This window comes from Eleginops maclovinus, chromosome 16, assembly GCF_036324505.1.
Source record: "Eleginops maclovinus isolate JMC-PN-2008 ecotype Puerto Natales chromosome 16, JC_Emac_rtc_rv5, whole genome shotgun sequence".
Lineage (NCBI taxonomy): Eukaryota > Metazoa > Chordata > Actinopteri > Perciformes > Eleginopidae > Eleginops > Eleginops maclovinus.
The window spans coordinates 23,772,898-23,792,917 of NC_086364.1; the positions used below are offsets into that span (position 1 = coordinate 23,772,898).

The 20,020-nt window shown below is 42.0% G+C and overlaps 2 protein-coding genes across 6 annotated transcripts; both read right to left on the reverse strand.

Moving 5' to 3' along the window:
• Positions 1-98: 98 nt before the first annotated feature.
• On the reverse strand, positions 99-3,824 carry tnnt1 (troponin T type 1 (skeletal, slow)). 5 transcript variants are annotated; one of them, XM_063903869.1, is made up of 13 exons: positions 3,770-3,824; positions 3,601-3,681; positions 3,301-3,327; positions 2,616-2,636; positions 2,366-2,387; positions 1,879-1,939; positions 1,596-1,712; positions 1,396-1,473; positions 1,194-1,307; positions 989-1,098; positions 765-855; positions 632-672; positions 99-253 (listed from the first exon to the last, which is right to left on the reverse strand). In XM_063903869.1, the coding sequence occupies exons 1-13, from the start codon at positions 3,807-3,809 to the stop codon at positions 208-210; spliced, it is 849 nt and encodes a 282-aa protein (XP_063759939.1). In that variant the 5' UTR covers positions 3,810-3,824; the 3' UTR covers positions 99-207. The 5 variants fall into 5 exon arrangements, with proteins under 5 accessions (XP_063759939.1, XP_063759941.1, XP_063759940.1 ...); XM_063903871.1 differs by lacking the exon at positions 3,301-3,327; XM_063903870.1 differs by lacking the exon at positions 2,616-2,636.
• Positions 3,825-10,092: 6,268 nt separating this feature from the next.
• pih1d1 (PIH1 domain containing 1) lies at positions 10,093-18,042 on the reverse strand. The gene is made up of 11 exons (XM_063903867.1): positions 17,958-18,042; positions 17,345-17,427; positions 15,635-15,692; positions 14,351-14,539; positions 11,730-11,791; positions 11,350-11,431; positions 10,999-11,095; positions 10,871-10,897; positions 10,665-10,743; positions 10,434-10,577; positions 10,093-10,235 (listed from the first exon to the last, which is right to left on the reverse strand). Exons 2-11 carry the CDS (start codon positions 17,423-17,425, stop codon positions 10,200-10,202), a joined length of 855 nt encoding a protein of 284 aa, XP_063759937.1. The 5' UTR covers positions 17,426-17,427; positions 17,958-18,042; the 3' UTR covers positions 10,093-10,199.
• Between the last annotated feature and the right edge of the window lie 1,978 nt (positions 18,043-20,020).

Genomic DNA, 20,020 nt, shown 5'->3' on the forward strand with positions numbered 1-20,020 from the left:
ACACTGTGGCAAAGGGAACAGCACAGGGAGCAGAATAGGGCCTCTTTAAATCAGATTACAATGTAAACCAGCAGCTAAGAACAGACAGGCAGCTCCAGTGAGTGCAGGTGGTTTTATTATCAATAAACATTCAGTATCTGTCACACGGGCGACGCCTCCACGGCCTCCACCTTCAATTATCCATTCGATTGCTCTTCTTTCCGTCCTTTACTTCCAGCGACCGCCCACCTTCCCTTTGCCGTGGATCTTCTTACTGCAGGAGAGAAACAGAAGGACGCCTTAGAACGAGGAGGCTTTGGTCTCTGAGCTGGTTCCCTAGATGATAGGACAGGAGCTTCAGTGCTTCCTTTAGGAAACACTGGACCATCCTTTAGGAAAGGACAGGTAGATAAGGCCGTTGTTTCGCAACCCGCAACCCCTCGGGACGACAAACGCCGATCAGGTAAGGTTCTGCTTCTTCAGCATTTCACATTTTATACCTGTGATGGAAACTTCTGGAGCAATGAGGAATCCTCCTTTACTTCTTCCCCTGACCCCATCACGTGTTTTCAGGTTAAGGGAAAGAGATTAGGAGAGGACGGAGGACAGGATTTCTCTTTGACTATTCCATAGTATAAAAGTTAGTACTCACAATTTCTGAGCATGTTGGATTCTGTTCAGCAGCACGATGATCTGCAGGGGGAACACGAGAGGAAGTGAGAGGTGACCCTACTGTATTGAGTGTGTGTGTGTGTGTGTGTGTGTGTGTTTGATCCCAGTGGTACCTCGTATTTCTGGTGCTTCATGTACTCCACGTAGTCGAACTTCTCCGACTCCAGCTGGTAGATCCAGTTCCACATCTCCTGAGCTTCTTGCCTAAAAGAAACCAAGAAATCACGTAGAAAAGATTCGTGTCTGCAGAGGCCCCTATGGTGCTTTCTGTGGGGTCCCCGCTCCTGTACTGTGTCCTGAAGGTTTTAGTGCATGTAAATGGTCTGCAGAGGCTCACTTGAGTGCGTCCTCCCTCATGTTGTCCACATTTAGCGCCTTCCGTCTCTCGGCCAGGGTCTTCTTCTTGATCTCTCGACCCGTCAGACGCTTCCCCTTCCTCGTCTCTGCCTGGGTCCGAACACACAGACAAATCAGTTGAATCTTCTCCTGCTCCTCCTCTTCATCATAATCATTATTATATAATACCGAGAACAACAGCAGACCTTTGCCAGGAAGCCTCCAAAGTTTGCTCCCATGCCAGAGAGCACTTTCTTCTTCTTGAGATCATCATCTGCCTTCCTCTTGGCCTCCTCTTCCTCCTTTCTGTGACGCTCCTCCTGATGAAGAGACAGAGAATATGAAGTTATACACCTGTGTGTGATGAATGCGTTTATTTGTGTGTGGATATGAGTGTGTGTGTGTTACCGTGATCCTGTTTTGTCTGTCCTTCTCCTTCTCCGTTCGGACCCTCTGGATCTCAGCTCTCTCCGACCGACGGTTCTCCTGATGGTAACCAAAGCAGAGATAGTTAATGTCTGTTTCCTGTCTTGATATCTGTCCTTGTTGCAATGGAAACATGTCAGACTCCTCGACCGATGCGCATCATTCTGTGACGGTGAGCTTACGATTCGGTCCTTCAGGCTGATGAGTTCCTCCTCATCCTTCTTCCTCTGGTCGAAGTGGACGTCGATGAGAGTATGCAGCTCCAGTAAGTCCTTCTCCATACGCTTTCTGTGGATGTCCTGGAAGAGAGAGGTTCTATAATGGCATCTCATTAGGTTTGGCTGAACTGAATTCTATAATTTTACCACGGATACATTGTTTTGGATTCAGTATTAATAGTTTTAAGGTCATGGAATTGTTAAACAAGTATCTGGATAAAATCAGTTTATATAAGGCATGACTTACATCAAAATCCACTCGGTCCCCCTCAGGAATCTTCGGAGGGGCCATTTGGGGGACCAGAGGTCTGAAGAACAACAGTGAAGAGTAAAGAGAGTAAATCAGGGCAATGGGACTTTAGGGAGAAAATGAAGGAAGAGAATTTTGGCCACAATCTCCTTTTGAGATCTGAGAAAATATCAGCATTCTTTTCTCTCAGAAATGTGAAGATTTATTTATTTTTTCAAATATTTTTCTGATTCAGATTTTTCTCATAAATTAACTTTAACTTTCTCAGAGATTTGTATTTCTCATTTTTGACTCTTCACAAACGTTACTTATTTAACGTTTTTCTTAAATTTGACTTTTTACCTCAAAATTAGAATTTGAGAGAAAAAGTTATTGAATTATTTTTCTGATCTCAGAAGTCTGACTTTAATCTCAGAACTCAAAAGAAAGGTCATGTGCCTTAAGTCCAACCAATGTAACCGAACAACAAATAATGTGAACATACTTGGGCTTTGGGCGCTCTTCCTCTGTGGAAGGAAGAGAGAAGACAAGAAAAAATGACGGTTAATGAAGAAGTGATTAGTGTTACCGAAGGAACAGCAAGCAATTAAGCAGTTTCAATTAGTTATACTGAAACCAAAGAGCAGGGACGTCGTTTGAATATACACTTTATGTCACTTCAGGGCTTCACTTAACTCCTATACATGATCATTTTAACCACCAATTAGGGAAACCACACGTCTACTATTTCTCACCTTCCTCCTGGACATCTTGATCTGACGGACCAACGACATGAAGACAGAATGAATAATGGATAAACACATGGAGCAAGAAATGAGACAGTTAGGATGGTCGGAAAGTAAAAGCAAGGGAATGGTAAAGGGGGACGGAGAGGGAGCTAGAAGGTAAAAGGATGGGATGGGAAGGAAAGCATCGGAAGACAAACTGGTATGCAGATAAAAATGCGGGATAGACATGAGGAAAGATGGAGCTCTTAGAGGCAAGAGGAGATTGAATACAGAAGTAAGACGTGAAAACGGTCCAGAACCAGGTGAGGAAGGACGAAATCCAAACCCCAGGGGATCAAGAGGACCAGCCCGTTTCCCAGATAAGGAACTATTTCTTTAAGACTATGATTTCCCATCATGCATTGAGGGACACACAATCACTGGCACTATAGTCCCCCATAGAGAGGTGCAGGAATGAGTCCGAAAACCCCGGCATGACTCAGCTTTTAGAGATTCCTGTCCGCTGGTGGTCAATGGTTTTCTGAATGTGTTTTTGTTTACATTGAAAAAGTATCATAAACGTTTGTTTGACAAAGAGAGTATTTCCTGCAATAATCCAAAATCCCATTGGACCAGGGAGATGCTGCCTTCAGGGACCAACACAGGGATACAATCCTGAGTTTGAGTTATGATGGACATGCTGTCACCGTACCTTGGTGTTCTTGATGCTCATGTTGCTCTGGGGTTTTGGGAAGCAGGAAAGAGGGGAAGTAAAGGGTCAGAGTGACTGTCGCCCATAACTCACACCGATATATAAAGCAAGGAGAGATATTTTCTATCCTTAATCCCTTGTATTTCCCAGTTTGGGATAAAAAAGGTATTTCTGATTGTAATCTGTCATCATGTCATCCATTCCCCACTAGTTGGTTTAGAAGAGCAGTTAATGAGCTCAACCTTGCACACAAACAGGTAAACTGCTTTGCATTCTGGGTATTTCCCTGACCTTACCTACCTTCATCCTCCTCTACCTCCACCTGCTGCTCTTCATGCTCCTCCTCCTCCTCTTCTTCAGGCTCCACCTCCTCTTCAGCCTCTGGAGAAAGGAGACGCAGAGGATTTCATTCACATTCATGTCAATTGTTTCTAGTAGACCTGAAGCGTGTGTGGACAACAGAACCTACCCTGCTCCCTGGAGAGGAGAGGAAAAGAAAAGGAGAACATATTCACGAGTTATCATCAAGTTAATGCAAACGCTGAAATGCTAAATACTGAAGGAAGGTTCTGTACTCACTCGTACTCTTCCTCTACGTCTGACATGACTGCAAAGAACAGAAAGAGATCACAAACAAATCAGGACAGTCCTGGATGAATCAGGAGAGGAACAATAAACTCATCGGGGTAGAGGTTACAAAATATACAACGTTGAGAAAAAAGAGTAAATAATCTGAGTTCTGAAAAACAAAATCAAATCAAAGAAACTAATGAAATTTGTTCAAAAACAGACATTTTATAAAACTGTCAAATTTGAGAAAAAGTCAGAACTCTGAGAGAAAAGTCGAACCTGTTGAAAAAGTCCAATTTAACAGAAATGTGAAAAAAAAGTCAAAATGTAGAAAAAAGTTTTTAAAAATCTGAATTCTGAGAAAACTCTAATCTGAGAAAAAAGTCTGAACTCTTAGAAGTACAGTACAAACTCAGATAGACTGCACCACTGACTGAAACACAATGGGTATTTGGCAGCAATATTAACTAGGATAACAAAGATACTGGGTACATGGATGCCGGATACTTAACAAACATATCAGGTGTTTCTTTAAATACTGAGGAACCCATGTGACGTAGATGCAGGAGTGAGTCATATGTGTGGCCCATCCTCCGCTGATTAGTCTCTTTGGAAACAGGGAAACACACAGACAGACACAATGCATGCTGACATGCAATTGGCTATAAATTGTCCCTGAGAGCTGCCATTGTCCCGGCATGAAACCACAGATGCTGACTCTGTCCTGGCAGAGTGGGGGGGTGTGTTGATGGAGCGTCAACAGGTGAGAATGTGACAGAGGGTTAAACGTAGAAAGACCGGGGCAGATAGAGTTTCCTCCCTCTCCTCTTTTGCCCTCCCTCACCTCTTGTCCTATTGTCTGGTGTTGAAAGAGTGACTTTCCAAAACAAATAATCTAAAGTCCTTCTTATCCGCATCAAGATACAAGTCGTATTTCTGTGTTGGTCCCTGAAGGCAGCATCTCCGTGGTTCAGTGGGATTTCTCCATGTGATTTTGGATTATTGCAGAAAATAATCTCAGTTGTTAAATTCCCCAGTCGTACAGTTCAAATCTCTTCAGCTCGTGTCAACCACAGAATTTATTTCAGGGTAACAGAAACCACATTCAGAAAAACCATTGGACAGCGGTCAGGGGACAGGAAAGTGCTCAAATGCTCATTTATATCCGGGTTTAGGACCCATCATTGACGGCCAATGTGAAAGCGGTTGCTTGCAGTGAAACCCTACAGAGAGCTGTCACCTGAACCTGCAGCTCCGCTCTGTGGCTCGTAGTTTAGCTCACCAGTGAGTGATCATGTAGCTGGTGAACATAGTGAAGCATTTAGGAGCTTCAGAAGGAGTTTGTTGAGATCCAACACTGGGTTAAGAGAGCGAATATTGGATTTACACTTGAAAGGTGGACGGAAACACAACTCCAAGCTAAGATTATCCTTAATCTTAATGAAGATTGAAGATTGAACTTTATTGTCATTGCACAGAGTACAAGTACTAGGACAACGAAATGCGGTCTCTGCATTTGACCCATCCTAGTGTTAGGAGCAGTGGGCTGCCATTATGTACGGCGCCCGGGGAGCAGTGTAGGTAACCAGTGTCTTGCTCAGGGACACCACGGTGGCACTTGGTCTTTCGGGGGCTTGAACTGGTGACCTTCCAGTTCCCAGGCCAACGCCCTATGGACTTTGCCGCCAACGCCCAATTAATCCCTAACTGGGAGATGTTTGTCAATGTTTAAAACGTTTCTGCCTCCAGGTGTTTGCATGTTGACACGTGTAAAATATTGTGTTAGTGAATTAGAGGAGCTGGTGTCTAGATTTAGTTTACAGAACTAGGATAGATGTTTCCACTTTTTGCTAAACTAACCCAGACCCAATATAAACTCATTACATCTCGTCACAGAACAGACATTTGTATTTAAACCATTATGTCTTAAAAGTCATGTCAGAGTACTTTTCTGAATAGATAAGATCTGGTTCATTTTATAGACAAGAAGTCAACCTTTTTAGCTTTAGCGTAATGATGCAGAAATGAGCGATAGCGAAACGGAAAACCAAATGTAAAAAGTGGAATATTTGTATCTATATCGTTTTATATACTAAAGGCAGAGTAAAAAGGAAAGATGGATCTTAAGGACTTTGTACTTTGAATGGAGACTGATGGCTTCACTCAGGAACTATGTGAAGGTGAGACCTATGGATAAGTTCATGATGGATGAAGACAGGGATGAATAACGGGTAGATGAATGAGAGCTGAACGCGTCAACACCCCCAACCAGGGGTTCAAATTCCAACCAGATCGACTTAGCAGAGGTTATTTTGGTCAAGGGCAATGTGGTTGTGTGTGTGTGTGTGTGTGTGTGTGTGTGTGTGTGTGTGTGTGTGTGTGTGTGTGTGTGTGTGTGTGTGTGTGTGTGTGTGTGTGTGTGTGTGTGTGTGTGTGTGTGTGTGTGTGGTATAAAGAAGAATGGGTGTGTAACAAAACCTCGACAGAGTTTAAGTTAAGGGTATTTATAGATTGAACGGCAGACAGAGCTAGCGGTTTAAGCTAACGGTGAATTAGCCACTTACTTTCTTGATATATTAACTGATTTATAAGTGACATGGCATTTTATTTAATGTGAGGCAGGATGAATAGAATATCATTACATCACATTTAATAACCCTCAATAAAAACCAGGTAACTTAACACTAAACTAGCTAGCCATTATGAATGTAAATAAAGTGAGCTAGCTGTTAGCATCTGAGGTTTGCAAGCGCAAGAGCCAAGAACGCTGTAAGGATGGTAGGTTACACACACACACACACACACACACACACACACACACACACACACACACACACACACACACACACACACACACACACACACACACACACACACACACACACACACACACACACACACACACACACACACACACACACACACACACACACACACACACACACACACACACACACACACACACACACACACACACACAAGCACATTGTAGGTTAAAGTATAAAATGTACCAAATGTCATCTAGAATGAGACCAAAAACCCACCCAGAATACTGTTTTTATTTCCAGGATTTAATATAAATGTACCACTTTATAGATAGAAATGGATTTTAATTAATTTAAAGAAGAATGAAGTAACTTCAATGATTAATCTTTCCTGTCAATAAAGATGGGTTTTATTTGCAAATTCTTCCACCGTGGTGCATTCAGGGACACTCAGACGTACAGTAATCTGAACCAGAAGCAGTAATAACATTCAAAGAGAAATAAAACCTCAGCACACTTATGGGATTTTAGTAATCCTGGGTGTAGAGTATGTCTTCACTGAATCATTGGGTCAAATGTTGATGTTTGTTGTTGATTAGAATCAGTAGTGACTAATAAAAAAACATTTGTTCATTACTGTAAATAATAAAAGGCACTGTAGTTGAAATATTGGGGGAAAACTGCTGCTTGAAAAGATCCAGTGATGGAGAGTACTTCACTGAAGTAATTGTACTCCACTTTACACCTGGACATCTTAGTACTTGCTGCACCTCTTAAATCTCACATTAATCAGATGCTTTTGTTAAAATGAGAACAATACCAAGAGGAGAGGATTTTAGGAGAGACAGTCGGACACACACACACACACACACACACACACACACACACACACACACACACACACACACACACACACACACACACACACACACACACACACACACACACACACACACACACACACACACACACACACACACACACACACACACACACACACACACACACACACACACACACACACACACACACACACACACACTTACCTGTATATGAAGGTGTTCTGTCACCACAGACCCAAGAGAGACAGACAGAATGGATAATGTACTGACAGAGGAAGTTTTATACAGAGAGGAGGGGGGGGGGGGGGCAGTGTGTGAGTGAGTGAGTGTGTGTGTGTGTGTGTGTGTGTGTGTGTGGACGAATGCTGTGAGAATTGAGTATACATCACAAGAATAACTGTGAGTCTATGTGTGTGCAATTGTACAGATTTGTGTGTGTGTGTGTGTGTGTGTGTGTGTGTGTGTGTGTGTGTGTGTGTGTGTGTGTGTGTGTGTGTGTGTGTGTGTGTGTGGGATTAAGCAGAGGCAGAAAGATGAACCTCACAGGATTAAGGGGAACAGAGGGATGACCTCATGGACAAATGGAGGAGACAGGGTGAGGGGGGGAGAGAAAGCTGAGAGGGGGAGAGGGGATAGTTTGTTAAAATACAAACGTTGTTATATGGAAGGGAAATAGAAAGTGGTGCAGAGATGTGGTGTTTCTGGGTTGGACCCTGAAGGCAGCTTCTCCCTGGTCCAATGGGATTCCTCGTGATTTTGGATTATTGCAGAAAATAATCTCAATGTTTCTGATACTGACACGTTTAATTCAGCAGGATAATCTCCACATACTAACACCACTTTATGATGTTTGAAGTAAAAAGCTAATGTTGGGCTATAAAGGAACTACAGCACGGTCACATGACTTCAGGTCTCCACCGCTAAGCTAAAGGAGGCTAATGTTGGGCTATAAAGGAACTACAGCACGGTCACATGACTTCAGGTCTCCACCGCTAAGCTAAAGGAGGCTAATGTTGGGCTGTAAAGGAACTACAGCACGGTCACATGACTTCAGGTCTCCACCGCTAAGCTAAAGGAGGCTAATGTTGGGCTATAAAGGAACTACAGCACGGTCACATGACTTCACGTCTCCACCGCTAAGCTAAAGGAGGCTAATGTTGGGCTATAAAGGAACTACAGCACGGTCACATGACTTCAGGTCTCCACCGCTAAGCTAAAGGAGGCTAATGTTGGGCTATAAAGGAACTACAGCACGGTCACATGACTTCAGGTCTCCACCGCTAAGCTAAAGGAGGCTAATGTTGGGCTATAAAGGAACTACAGCACGGTCACATGACTTCAGGTCTCCACCGCTAAGCTAAAGGAGGCTAATGTTGGGCTATAAAGGAACTACAGCACGGTCACATGACTTCAGTCTCCACCGCTAAGCTAAAGGAGGCTAATGTTTGGTGTGATGGTGTTTAGTCGTCTCATTTAGTCTCTTGTTAGCAACCTCCATTTTTAAATCCATCAGTGGGGTATTTACTGACGTGTTTTAAGTCGTAGAACAAAAATCTCTTCAGCTTGTGTGAACCACAGACCTTATTTCAGGCTAACAACCAAAAACACATTCAGAGAAACATTGACCTCCAGACCAGGGGACAGGAAATGATGAAATCCTCTTTGGAGCAGAGTGATGCTCAGCAACAAGAGGGAGAGGGGTGAGGGTGGGTGAGAAAGGCAGCTTCCACAAATAGAGAGTGTGTGTGTTTCCATGAAAGGTTTCAGTTCACAGAAAGCTCATCACGTCTGCCCTCATGGTGCGGAGTTGACTGTGGGCTCTGCTGGAGTCAGAGGTGGAGGAAGTATTCAGATCACTGAAGTAGAAGTAGTAATACCACACTGTAAACGTACAAGTACACAAACACTGAGTGCTAAAGTTACCTGTTAGCCCGCTCTGTTGTGATTGGCCAACCTGCTTAGAGATGTCCCTCCCCTTATCCTATCACGTACAATGTGTTGGAGCACTAGCCAAAAGCAGCGTGAGTGTTCCATAATGATGTCTCTATTTCCCGGAAGAAAATGTAGAATGGAGTCGTTTTCAGGGGGATTTTAGCTTCTGCAGACCATTTACATGCACTAAAACCAGTAGAACACACTAAAGGAGAAGGAAAGATACATGGTTCATTTTCCTCCTTCATACTTAGAAGACATTTTTAAATTGCCCCAAAAAAACTCTTGATTGTAACTTTTCACAAGACGTGTTAAATACTTCTATCTTTGATTATAAAGCAAAGCAGACTGCATTTCAAAAGGTCAGGGAATCAGGGAAATGCTCCTCAGCGGCTCGTTAAAAATGTGGGTGTGGAGTATGACACACACACACACACCTCCTTGATTCAGCGGTGAACAACTGTCCGACAGACAGAACCTGCAGCTGTCTGCAGGAGTGAGAGCCGACGCGCCGAGAAGGAACAACAATAGATTCAGTGTGTTTGAAGATCAATCAGCAGAGTCGGATATCATTTACTGTATTCAGCATTTTTATTTAATACTCTTTATACTTCCACCCCTCAGATTCAGATTATTAGCTCGTATATAATTCCACGGTACGGAAACAATACAGAGACACGAGGCTTCATAGAAAACACTTTTATTATCACATCATCCTTTTCTTGGCAATAAATAATTGTGTGTGTGTGTGTGTGTGTGTGTGTGTGTGTGTGTGTGTGTGTGTGTGGTTTCATGAAGACACGACAGGCATAGTGACCGTGAGGATCTGAGGAGGAGGAAACAGGAAGGATTCGGTTTATTAAAGGGACAGTTTGGATGTTTTGAAGAGTCTGTAGTAAGTGTTTTACTACAGTAGGGGAAGTAGAAGCAGTGCACCGTACAGAGACACCTGCAGAAACATTATGGCTGTGTGTGTGTGTGTGTGTGTGTGTGTGTGTGTGTGTGTGTGTGTGTGTGTGTGTACCTGTGTGCTGCTGTTGAACTGAGCAACGCTGCTCTGCTGCTCGATGAGGAAGGGATGGAAGATGTCGAGACTGTAGAGCGAGGGTCGAGCCGTCAGCAGCAGGCGGTCCTCGCCAACATCCAGCACCAGAGAGCGGGACGACCGCTGCACAGAGACCAGAGTCACGTCACTGGTGCCAGTCGGGATTTTAGTGTGGGAGAACTCTGGTGATGTATCGTGTTCTGTACTCACCACCCCGGGGAGCTTTATTTCTGCAATGAGGAACTCAGGATCACCAGCAGGGGGCTCCACCAGCAACGAGAACTCCGGCCTGATTACATTTAAGAAGTATGATAAAGAAATAGTGTGTTGCATTCAGGGACCAGCACAGAAATAGGACATCCCTGCACTACTGCATTTGAATTAAATATAATACACGCAATAAGAGAGAGGTTTACCTTTGAGCTGCAGCCGTGGAGCCGGCCCTGCAGGAGGAGGGAGAGAAAAGAGTTTGAAACACATCATAACCTCAAGGGCATGTCAATGGTCTGCAAAGGCTAAATTCCCTATGTTCCCTTTGACGTACTCCGGCTGCAGCTCCTGGATCACCGGCCGCCTCTGTGTTCGGATGTTCTGCTCACTGACAGAACCCAAAAACTTCCGGTTCTTCAGCACCTTCCAGTCTGCAGAAACACACACACACACACACACACACATCTCAACATCTGCTAACACACACACACACACACACACACACACACACACATTTCAACATCTGCCAACACACACACACACACACATTTCAACATCTGCCAACACACACACACACACACACACACACACACACACACACACACACATCTCAACATCTGCTAACACACACACACACACACACCTTTCATCATCTGCCAACACACACACACACACACACACACACCTCTGCTCAGTTCCAGGTTGTATTTGTTCTCCAGACCTTCTAAAGACACCAGAATAACGAACTGCTGGAACAACGGATCCTTCTGCAACACACACACACACACACACACACACACACACACACACACACACACACACACACACACACACACACACACACACACACACACACACACACACACACACACACACACACACACACACACACACACACACACACACACACACACACACACACACACACACACACACACACACACACACACACACACACACACACACACACACACACACACACACACACACACAAATAACTACAGCGCTCTGGGACCCTTTGCTGATTCACTGTAGCAAATTATGTATAATCAGAAACACACACACCTGGCACTTCTGGAAGAATTCCTGGTTGATGATGACGTCGTAGGCGGTGCAGGCCTGGGAGTCTGAAACAGAGTCATGAGAAAGATATCCTATTCCGTGGGGAAAAGGAGACCGAGGACAGACAGATGGTTTTGAAACACTCCTGTTAGCACCATGCATGCTGCGAAATAAAGGGGAGGCAAAAATCTAAATACTGTTCGGTTCTGTCTGTCTTCATCAAGGCGATGAATATAACACACCGAGGTCCAGATGAAGGTCTTACAGAGGATACATGTGATTACACATTAGTCTTCAGTTTCTGTCCTCCTTATCAAAGGGTATTATCGGAGTTCCGTAGAAAACTAGGTGTTGAAGATTACGATCTTACATTTTTCCATATGGCCCCACAACAAATACCACAGGATCCAGAACAGCTGTTTGATGCTGATCGAAGGGTCCTTACTCTGGGCCATCTCCCCTCGATGAACTTATGATTTGATGAGCTCCAGCTTTCTGGGGTGCTACCTGCACGAGGTCTGAACTTGCCTGATCATCTCAGTCATTTTCTTGTTCCTATTCTCTAAAGATTACTGTGACGACAGCAGTATGTTGAAACACGACTGTAAAACCACTCCTGAGAATGAAGTATTTGAGCCTGGAGGCCGAAAGAGAGAGAAAAGGCTTTTACACAACCTCTCCAATACAGCGATGAGGATTTGTTGCTGCAAACCATCAAACTGCTGCTCAACGAGCCACCAGCACGGCACTCTTTAAAGTGTATATGATTTAAAGAGTGCCGTGCTGATGTTCAGGTGTATATCAGTATGTAGTGTCTCTACTTTAAAGAGTCCTCTCCTGCTGATGTTCAGGTGTATATCAGTATGTAGTGTCTCTACTTTAAAGAGTCCTCTCCTGCTGATGTTCAGGTGTATATCAGTATGTAGTGTCTCTACTTTAAAGAGTCCTCTCCTGCTGATGTTCAGGTGTATATCAGTATGTAGTGTCTCTACTTTAAAGAGTCCTCTCCTGCTGATGTTCAGGTGTATTTCAGTATGTAGTGTCTCTACTTTAAAGAGTCCTCTCCTGCTGATGTTCAGGTGTATATCAGTATGTAGTGTCTCTACTTTAAAGAGTCCTCTCCTGCTGATGTTCAGGTGTATATCAGTATGTAGTGTCTCTACTTTAAAGAGTCCTCTCCTGCTGATGTTCAGGTGTATATCAGTATGTAGTGTCTCTACTTTAAAGAGTCCTCTCCTGCTGATGTTCAGGTGTATATCAGTATGTAGTGTCTCTACTTTAAAGAGTCCTCTCCTGCTGATGTTCAGGTGTATATCAGTATGTAGTGTCTCTACTTTAAAGAGTCCTCTCCTGCTGATGTTCAGGTGTATATCAGTATGTAGTGTCTCTACTTTAAAGAGTCCTCTCCTGCTGATGTTCAGGTGTATATCAGTATGTAGAGTCTCTACTTTAAAGAGTCCTCTTCTGCTGATGTTCAGGTGTATATCAGTATGTAGAGTCTCTACTTTAAAGAGTCCTCTCCTGCTGATGTTCAGGTGTATATCAGTATGTAGTGTCTCTACTTTAAAGAGTCCTCTCCTGCTGATGTTCAGGTGTATATCAGTATGTAGTGTCTCTACTTTAAAGAGTCCTCTCCTGCTGATGTTCAGGTGTATATCAGTATGTAGAGTCTCTACTTTAAAGAGTCCTCTTCTGCTGATGTTCAGGTGTATATCAGTATGTAGAGTCTCTACTTTAAAGAGTCCTCTCCTGCTGATGTTCAGGTGTATATCAGTATGTAGTGTCTCTACTTTAAAGAGTCCTCTCCTGCTGATGTTCAGGTGTATATCAGTATGTAGAGTCTCTACTTTAAAGAGTCCTCTCCTGCTGATGTTCAGGTGTATATCAGTATGTAGTGTCTCTACTTTAAAGAGTTCTCTCCTGCTGATGTTCAGGTGTATATCAGTATGTAGTGTCTCTACTTTAAAGAGTCCTCTCCTGCTGATGTTCAGGTGTATATCAGTATGTAGAGTCTCTACTTTAAAGAGTCCTCTTCTGCTGATGTTCAGGTGTATATCAGTATGTAGAGTCTCTACTTTAAAGAGTCCTCTCCTGCTGATGTTCAGGTGTATATCAGTATGTAGTGTCTCTACTTTAAAGAGTTCTCTCCTGCTGATGTTCAGCTGTATATCAGTATGTAGTGTCTCTACTTTAAAGAGTCCTCTCCTGCTGATGTTCAGGTGTATATCAGTATGTAGCGTCTCTACTTTAAAGAGTCCTCTCCTGCTGATGTTCAGGTGTGTATCAGTATGTAGAGTCTCTACTTTAAAGAGTCCTCTCCTGCTGATGTTCAGGTGTATATCAGTATGTAGCGTCTCTACTTTAAAGAGTCCTCTCCTGCTGATGTTCAGGTGTGTATCAGTATGTAGAGTCTCTACTTTAAAGAGTCCTCTCCTGCTGATGTTCAGGTGTATATCAGTATGTAGCGTCTCTACTTTAAAGAGTCCTCTCCTGCTGATGTTCAGGTGTATATCAGTATGTAGTGTCTCATGCGCCTTATGGACAAATACAGTCTCACCTCCTCTTCAAAAAGCATTTGCTCAATGTAAGCATGTCTAACAGCCTCTGTGGCCCGGATCACGTACTGTTGTCCGTCTCGGTGTGCGGCTCGCCGAGGCTCATGGGAACTCTGAACCCGCTGGGGTCTTCAGACTGAAGCAGCTCCACCAGCTCGTCTCTGGAGATCTCCGGAGGCAGCGGGACGACCGGAGACTGACAGATGTTGACGAAGACCTTCTGTTTATCTGGCTCTGTGAGGGTCTTTACACACAGCCCTGAGGGACGGGGGGTCAGACGAACAGAAAAAGAGTCAAGTAGACAATAAAGTTATCCACTCAAATCTTTCAAATGTAATGTAACTTGCATAGATTGGTGCAGGAATAAGTCCTAAGATACAAAAAATAGCAGCATAAAAACAAGGCAATATGTTTTTATGCTGCTGCAACGTAAACATTTGGGAATTTATCTTAGCGGTGGAGACGTGAAGTCATGTGACCGTGCTGTAGTTCCTTTATAGCCCAACATCAGCCGCCTTTAGCTTAGCGGTGGAGACGTGAAGTCATGTGACCGTGCTGTAGTTCCTTTATAGCCCAACATCAGCCTGCTTTAGCTTAGCGGTGGAGACGTGAAGTCATGTGACCGTGCTGTAGTTCCTTTATAGCCCAACATCAGCCGCCTTTAGCTTAGCGGTGGAGACGTGAAGTCATGTGACCGTGCTGTAGTTCCTTTATAGCCTAACATTAGCCTCCTTTAGCTTAGCGGTGGAGACGTGAAGTCATGTGACCGTGCTGTAGTTCCTTTATAGCCTAACATTAGCCTCATTTAGCTTAGCGGTGGAGACCTGAAGTCATGTGACCGTGCTGTAGTTCCTTTATAGCCCAACATTAGCCTGCTTTAGCTTAGCGGTGGAGACGTGAAGTCATGTGACCGTGCTGTAGTTCCTTTATAGCCCAACATCAGCCTGCTTTAGCTTAGCGGTGGAGACGTGAAGTCATGTGACCGTGCTGTAGTTCCTTTATAGCCTAACATTAGCCTCATTTAGCTTAGCGGTGGAGACGTGAAGTCATGTGACCGTGCTGTAGTTCCTTTATAGCCTAACATTAGCCTCCTTTAGCTTAGCGGTGGAGACGTGAAGTCATGTGACCGTGCTGTAGTTCCTTTATAGTCTAACGTTAGCTTTTTACTTCAGAAATCATAATTTGGTGTTAATATGTGGAGATTATCCTGCTGAACAAAATGTTTGTTTGGTACAGAGATTATTTTATGACATAATCCAAAACCACATCAAGGAATCCGATTGGAGCAGGGAAATGCTGCCTTCAGGGACCAACACAGAAATACCTGCACCACTGTATGGTGGAGTAACTCACCGGGCTGCGGTCGGATCACTTTGGAGTCTGGATTTTCAGTCGGAATCTTTCCCACTGTCTGAACAGAGAACCGTTGGTGTGTTTAAGTTAATGACTCGTTTGAGTTTTACACAAATTCAACTTCATTAGAAGACAGAGGTTGAGTTTCATGCAGTTCCTTTAAAGCATCGGTTATTGATGAGGAGAGAGGCAAAAACAACAAACACAAACACAAACACAAACACATGCTCATTAACGTGCTGTAGTGGCAGAATGAGGATCAGTCTGAAAGGTTTTATAACAGAGTGTCCTGAACAGTGTCACATTACTTTCTTCACTTCTTGACATTTCCAGTAAATGACAACTCACTGGCTAAATCCACCCAAAATAATCCTGAAATGCTGAGGTTATCAAAGGTCTATCCATAATTTCAAGCTAATTAAATCCAGATAGCTTGTGTTGACTGCACATGAGGGTTTACAACCACACAGCACAGACACTATGTTCTCTCAGGTACTCTGGGGTTATTGGACGCTGTCTCAGGAAATTTAAGCAGCATTTGTTTCTGCACAGCAGCATTTAGTCTACTGTAACGAGCCTGAAATACAACTTACAAATCCTAATATGGTCTAGTGTGCCATCAAAGATGCTATAAACCTGCAGAGGTAGAGAAGTGCTCAGGTCTTGTACTTGAGTAAAGTAGAAGTACTCAGGTCTTGTACTTGAGTAAAGTAGAAGTACTCAGATCTTGTACTTGAGTAAAGTAGAAGTACTCAGATCTTGTACTTGAGTAAAGTAGAAGTACTCAGATCTTGTACTTGAGTAAAAGTAGAAGGACTCAGATCTTGTTCTTGAGTAAAGTAGAAGTACTCAGATCTTGTACTTGAGTAAAAGTAGAAGTACTCAGATCTTGTACTTGAGTAAAAGTAGAAGTACTCAGATCTTGGACTTGAGTAAAGTAGAAGTACTCAGATCTTGTACTTGAGTAAAGTAGAAGTACTCAGATCTTGTACTTGAGTAAAGTAGAAGTACTCAGATCTTGGACTTGAGTAAAGTAGAAGTACTCAGATCTTGTACTTGAGTAAAGTAGAAGTACTCAGATCTTGTTCTTGAGTAAAGTAGAAGTACTCAGATCTTGTACTTGAGTAAAAGTAGAAGGACTCAGATCTTGTACTATAGAGTAAAAGTAGAAGTACTCAGATCTTGTACTTGAGTAAAGTAGAAGTACTCAGATCTTGTTCTTGAGTAAAGTAGAAGGACTCAGATCTTGTACTTGAGTAAAGTAGAAGTACTCAGATCTTGTTCTTGAGTAAAGTAGAAGTACTCAGATCTTGTTCTTGAGTAAAGTAGAAGTACTCAGGTCTTGTTCTTGAGTAAAAGTAGAAGTACTCAGATCTTGTACTTGAGTAAAGTAGAAGTACTCAGGTCTTGTACTTGAGTAAAGTAGAAGTACTCAGGTCTTGTTCTTGAGTAAAAGTAGAAGTACTCAGATCTTGTACTTGAGTAAAAGTAGAAGTACTCAGATCTTGTACTTGAGTAAAAGCACCAGAGTGTAGACTATGACGATAAAACCTTTTGAAATCACTTCAAGACATAACAGATCAAATCCTAGAAATGATGTTGTTTTTTTGGACTGCGGCCGACACATCTCTACAGTATTAGCAGCATTTTTTTCCTCCACTAACCCTGAGATGGGCCTTGTGGTTGCATTAATGGCTGTAGTGGTGTTACCTGCAGCAGCAGCTGTTGGTAAAGCTCCTCCTGCTGCTGGAGCTCCAGCTCTGAGCTGAGGAGGGACGAGTCTGTCGTCATGGCTAGGGACAAAAATCAGTCCATTAATACAACTTTTAAATATGAAATTCAGAATCACCTCCCTGACATGTCACCCTAATAATCTTCTTAAAGTTTGCAATTAATCATCTGTGCACTACTCCGATCACTGAGGATTATTACTGTATTTCACTATGGATCTAAAGCAACAGTCAGGCTTTCCTCACTTATCTTTAATAATACTTCTAAACCTCTGTATATACTTTGATTAACACATATTTACATCGTTTTATATATCGGTTTTCTATTTTAAATGCTATAACTGCATTTTTATTTACGTTTATTTTATTTTAGCTTGTATTGTTGAGGTTAATTTGCTGATCGTTGTCTTGGTTACTGAAACCTAAATGACAGAAACATTAGTTTAGCTTTAGCATTAGCCTCCTAGAAGTGATGCTAACCAAGTCTTTGCTCTCTGATTTCTACTAAAATAGCTTGAAGTTCTGCTGTTTTCCCTGTGTGTTAACTGTGTCTTTCTTCTTGTCTTTACACGCGTTGAAATATATATATTTACCTTTTCTGGAGGATAAAGTATCTCCGGTGTGTCTCTGCACTCGAGGTTTGTTTATACACGGGGCCCACAGCGCATGCGCAGTAGCCTTTTGGTATAAGTAAAACCCCTCAGCCGCTACGTAACGTCCGGTCTCTTTTAAAATGGTCTTTTTGTCTTTCTTTTACATATTTGTGTTTTATTCATATATTTAATAGGATTTATATATTTGTATTTATACTATTTATTTTCTGGTTTTATTAGCGACATCAATTTTTAAATTAGTATTTTATTCTTTTAGGTTTTTAATTGTCTATTTTACCATTTTATTAAATAAATTCTCTTTTAGTTTGGTGTTTTAATTATTTGACTTTAGAAATTATATAAATTATTTCATTTGTATTATTATTGTCTCATTTGGGTTTTATTTTCAATCTATTTTTTATTAATTTATTTAATAAGTATTTAAATATTTTCCTATTTATCGGTTTTGTCTTCCTTTGTTTTACCAAGAGGGATCACCATTTCTTTGGGTTTCATTTTTTATTATCAGACCTTTTACTGCTTTGTCCCTTAAAGGGTTAAACTGTTATATCAGGGTTTTGTGCTGCAGGTTAAACTCTGGTTGTGTTTGAAATTGTGATGTTTGCCTTATTAAAGCACTTTGAGCTACACCTGATTCTTTAAAAGTGCAATACCAATAAACCTTATTATTATTATTATTATTATTATTATTATTATTATTATTATTATTATTATTATTATTATTATTATTATATTCATGTTGCATTTTTGGAGGAGCCTTGCACTTCAGGTTTTCATTGCCATAACTACACTGCTGCATATGACGATGAAACCTTTAAAATCCCTTTAATACATAACGGATAAAAAAGTCTTTAAATGTTTTGGTTTTTTTGGACTGAAGCCGACATATTTCTACAGTATCCAACTTCAAAAATAGTTTGGACTTAAAAAAACATGGTTTTGTATGTCCCCATGTCTCGCTGCTTTCTCCCTTTCAGCTGTTTGGCATCAAAGACAAAAATGCTCAAAAACATACATAAGTTAAAAATACTTAGTCCTTTGTCTTGGTGAATCTACAGTTGGAGCAGTCAGGCATTTTTCCATCAACCTGACCCAGCATTCACTGTACTAATTTACGGATGAAAAACAATCATATTTTTTTAAGGTTTATGAAATATATGTTCGAAATAAATTCTATATTAATACTTTTTTGCTTTGTCATGCTATTATATCATCACACAATAGAGCTTTAATCTAATATATGATTAACTTAAACTGGTGCTGGAGGACTCATAATGCATCTCAGCTGGGGTCACATTAGGACATTTTCTCAGCATGTTAAAACAAGGTATTGTCTCTACTTTAAAGAGTCCTCTCCCCTGTATAATGTAGTGTCTCTACTTTAAAGAGTCCTCTCCCCCTGTATAATGTAGTGTCTCTACTTTAAAGAGTCCTCTCCCCCTGTATAATGTAGTGTCTCTACTCTAAAGAGTCCTCTCCCCCTGTATAATGTAGTGTCTCTACTTTAAAGAGTCCTCTCCCCCTGTATAATGTAGTGTCTCTACTTTAAAGAGTCCTCTCCCCCTGTATAATGTAGTGTCTCTACTTTAAAGAGTCCTCTCCCCCTGTATAATGTAGTGTCTCTACTTTAAAGAGTCCTCTCCCCCTGTATAATGTAGTCACTACATTATACAGGGGGAGAGGACTCTTTAAAGTAGAGACACTACATTGTAGTGTCTCTACTTTAAAGAGTCCTCTCCCCCTGTATAATGTAGTGTCTCTACTTTAAAGAGTCCTCTCCCCCTGTATAATGTAGTGTCTCTACTTTAAAGAGTCCTCTCCCCCTGTATAATGTAGTGTCTCTACTTTAAAGAGTCCTCTCCCCCTGTATAATGTAGTGTCTCTACTTTAAAGAGTCCTCTCCCCCTGAATAATGTAGTGTCTCTACTTTAAAGAGTCCTCTCCCCCTGTATAATGTAGTGTCTCTACTTTAAAGAGTCCTCTCCCCCTGTATAATGTAGTGTCTCTACTTTAAAGAGTCCTCTCCCCCTGTATAATGTAGT

What these genes read in the sequence shown, in the direction of transcription:
- tnnt1 (XM_063903869.1), bottom strand. Translation starts at nt 3,809, where the DNA reads ATGTTCTCCTTTTCTTTTCCTCTCCTCTCCAGGGAGCAGG. An exon ending in GGAGGTAGAGGAGGATGAAG is followed by an intron (nt 3,328 to 3,600) that starts GTAGGTAAGGTC and finishes CCAAAACCCCAG; the next exon opens with AGCAACATGAGCATCAAGAA. An exon ending in TCAAGATGTCCAGGAGGAAG is followed by an intron (nt 2,388 to 2,615) that starts GTGAGAAATAGT and finishes TTCCTTCCACAG; the next exon opens with AGGAAGAGCGCCCAAAGCCC.
- pih1d1 (XM_063903867.1), bottom strand. Translation starts at nt 17,425, where the DNA reads ATGACGACAGACTCGTCCCTCCTCAGCTCAGAGCTGGAGCTCCAGCAG. An exon ending in ATCCAGGAGCTGCAGCCGGA is followed by an intron (nt 10,898 to 10,998) that starts GTACGTCAAAGG and finishes CTCCTCCTGCAG; the next exon opens with GGCCGGCTCCACGGCTGCAG. An exon ending in AGTTCAACAGCAGCACACAG is followed by an intron (nt 10,236 to 10,433) that starts GTACACACACAC and finishes CCTCCTCCTCAG; the next exon opens with ATCCTCACGGTCACTATGCC.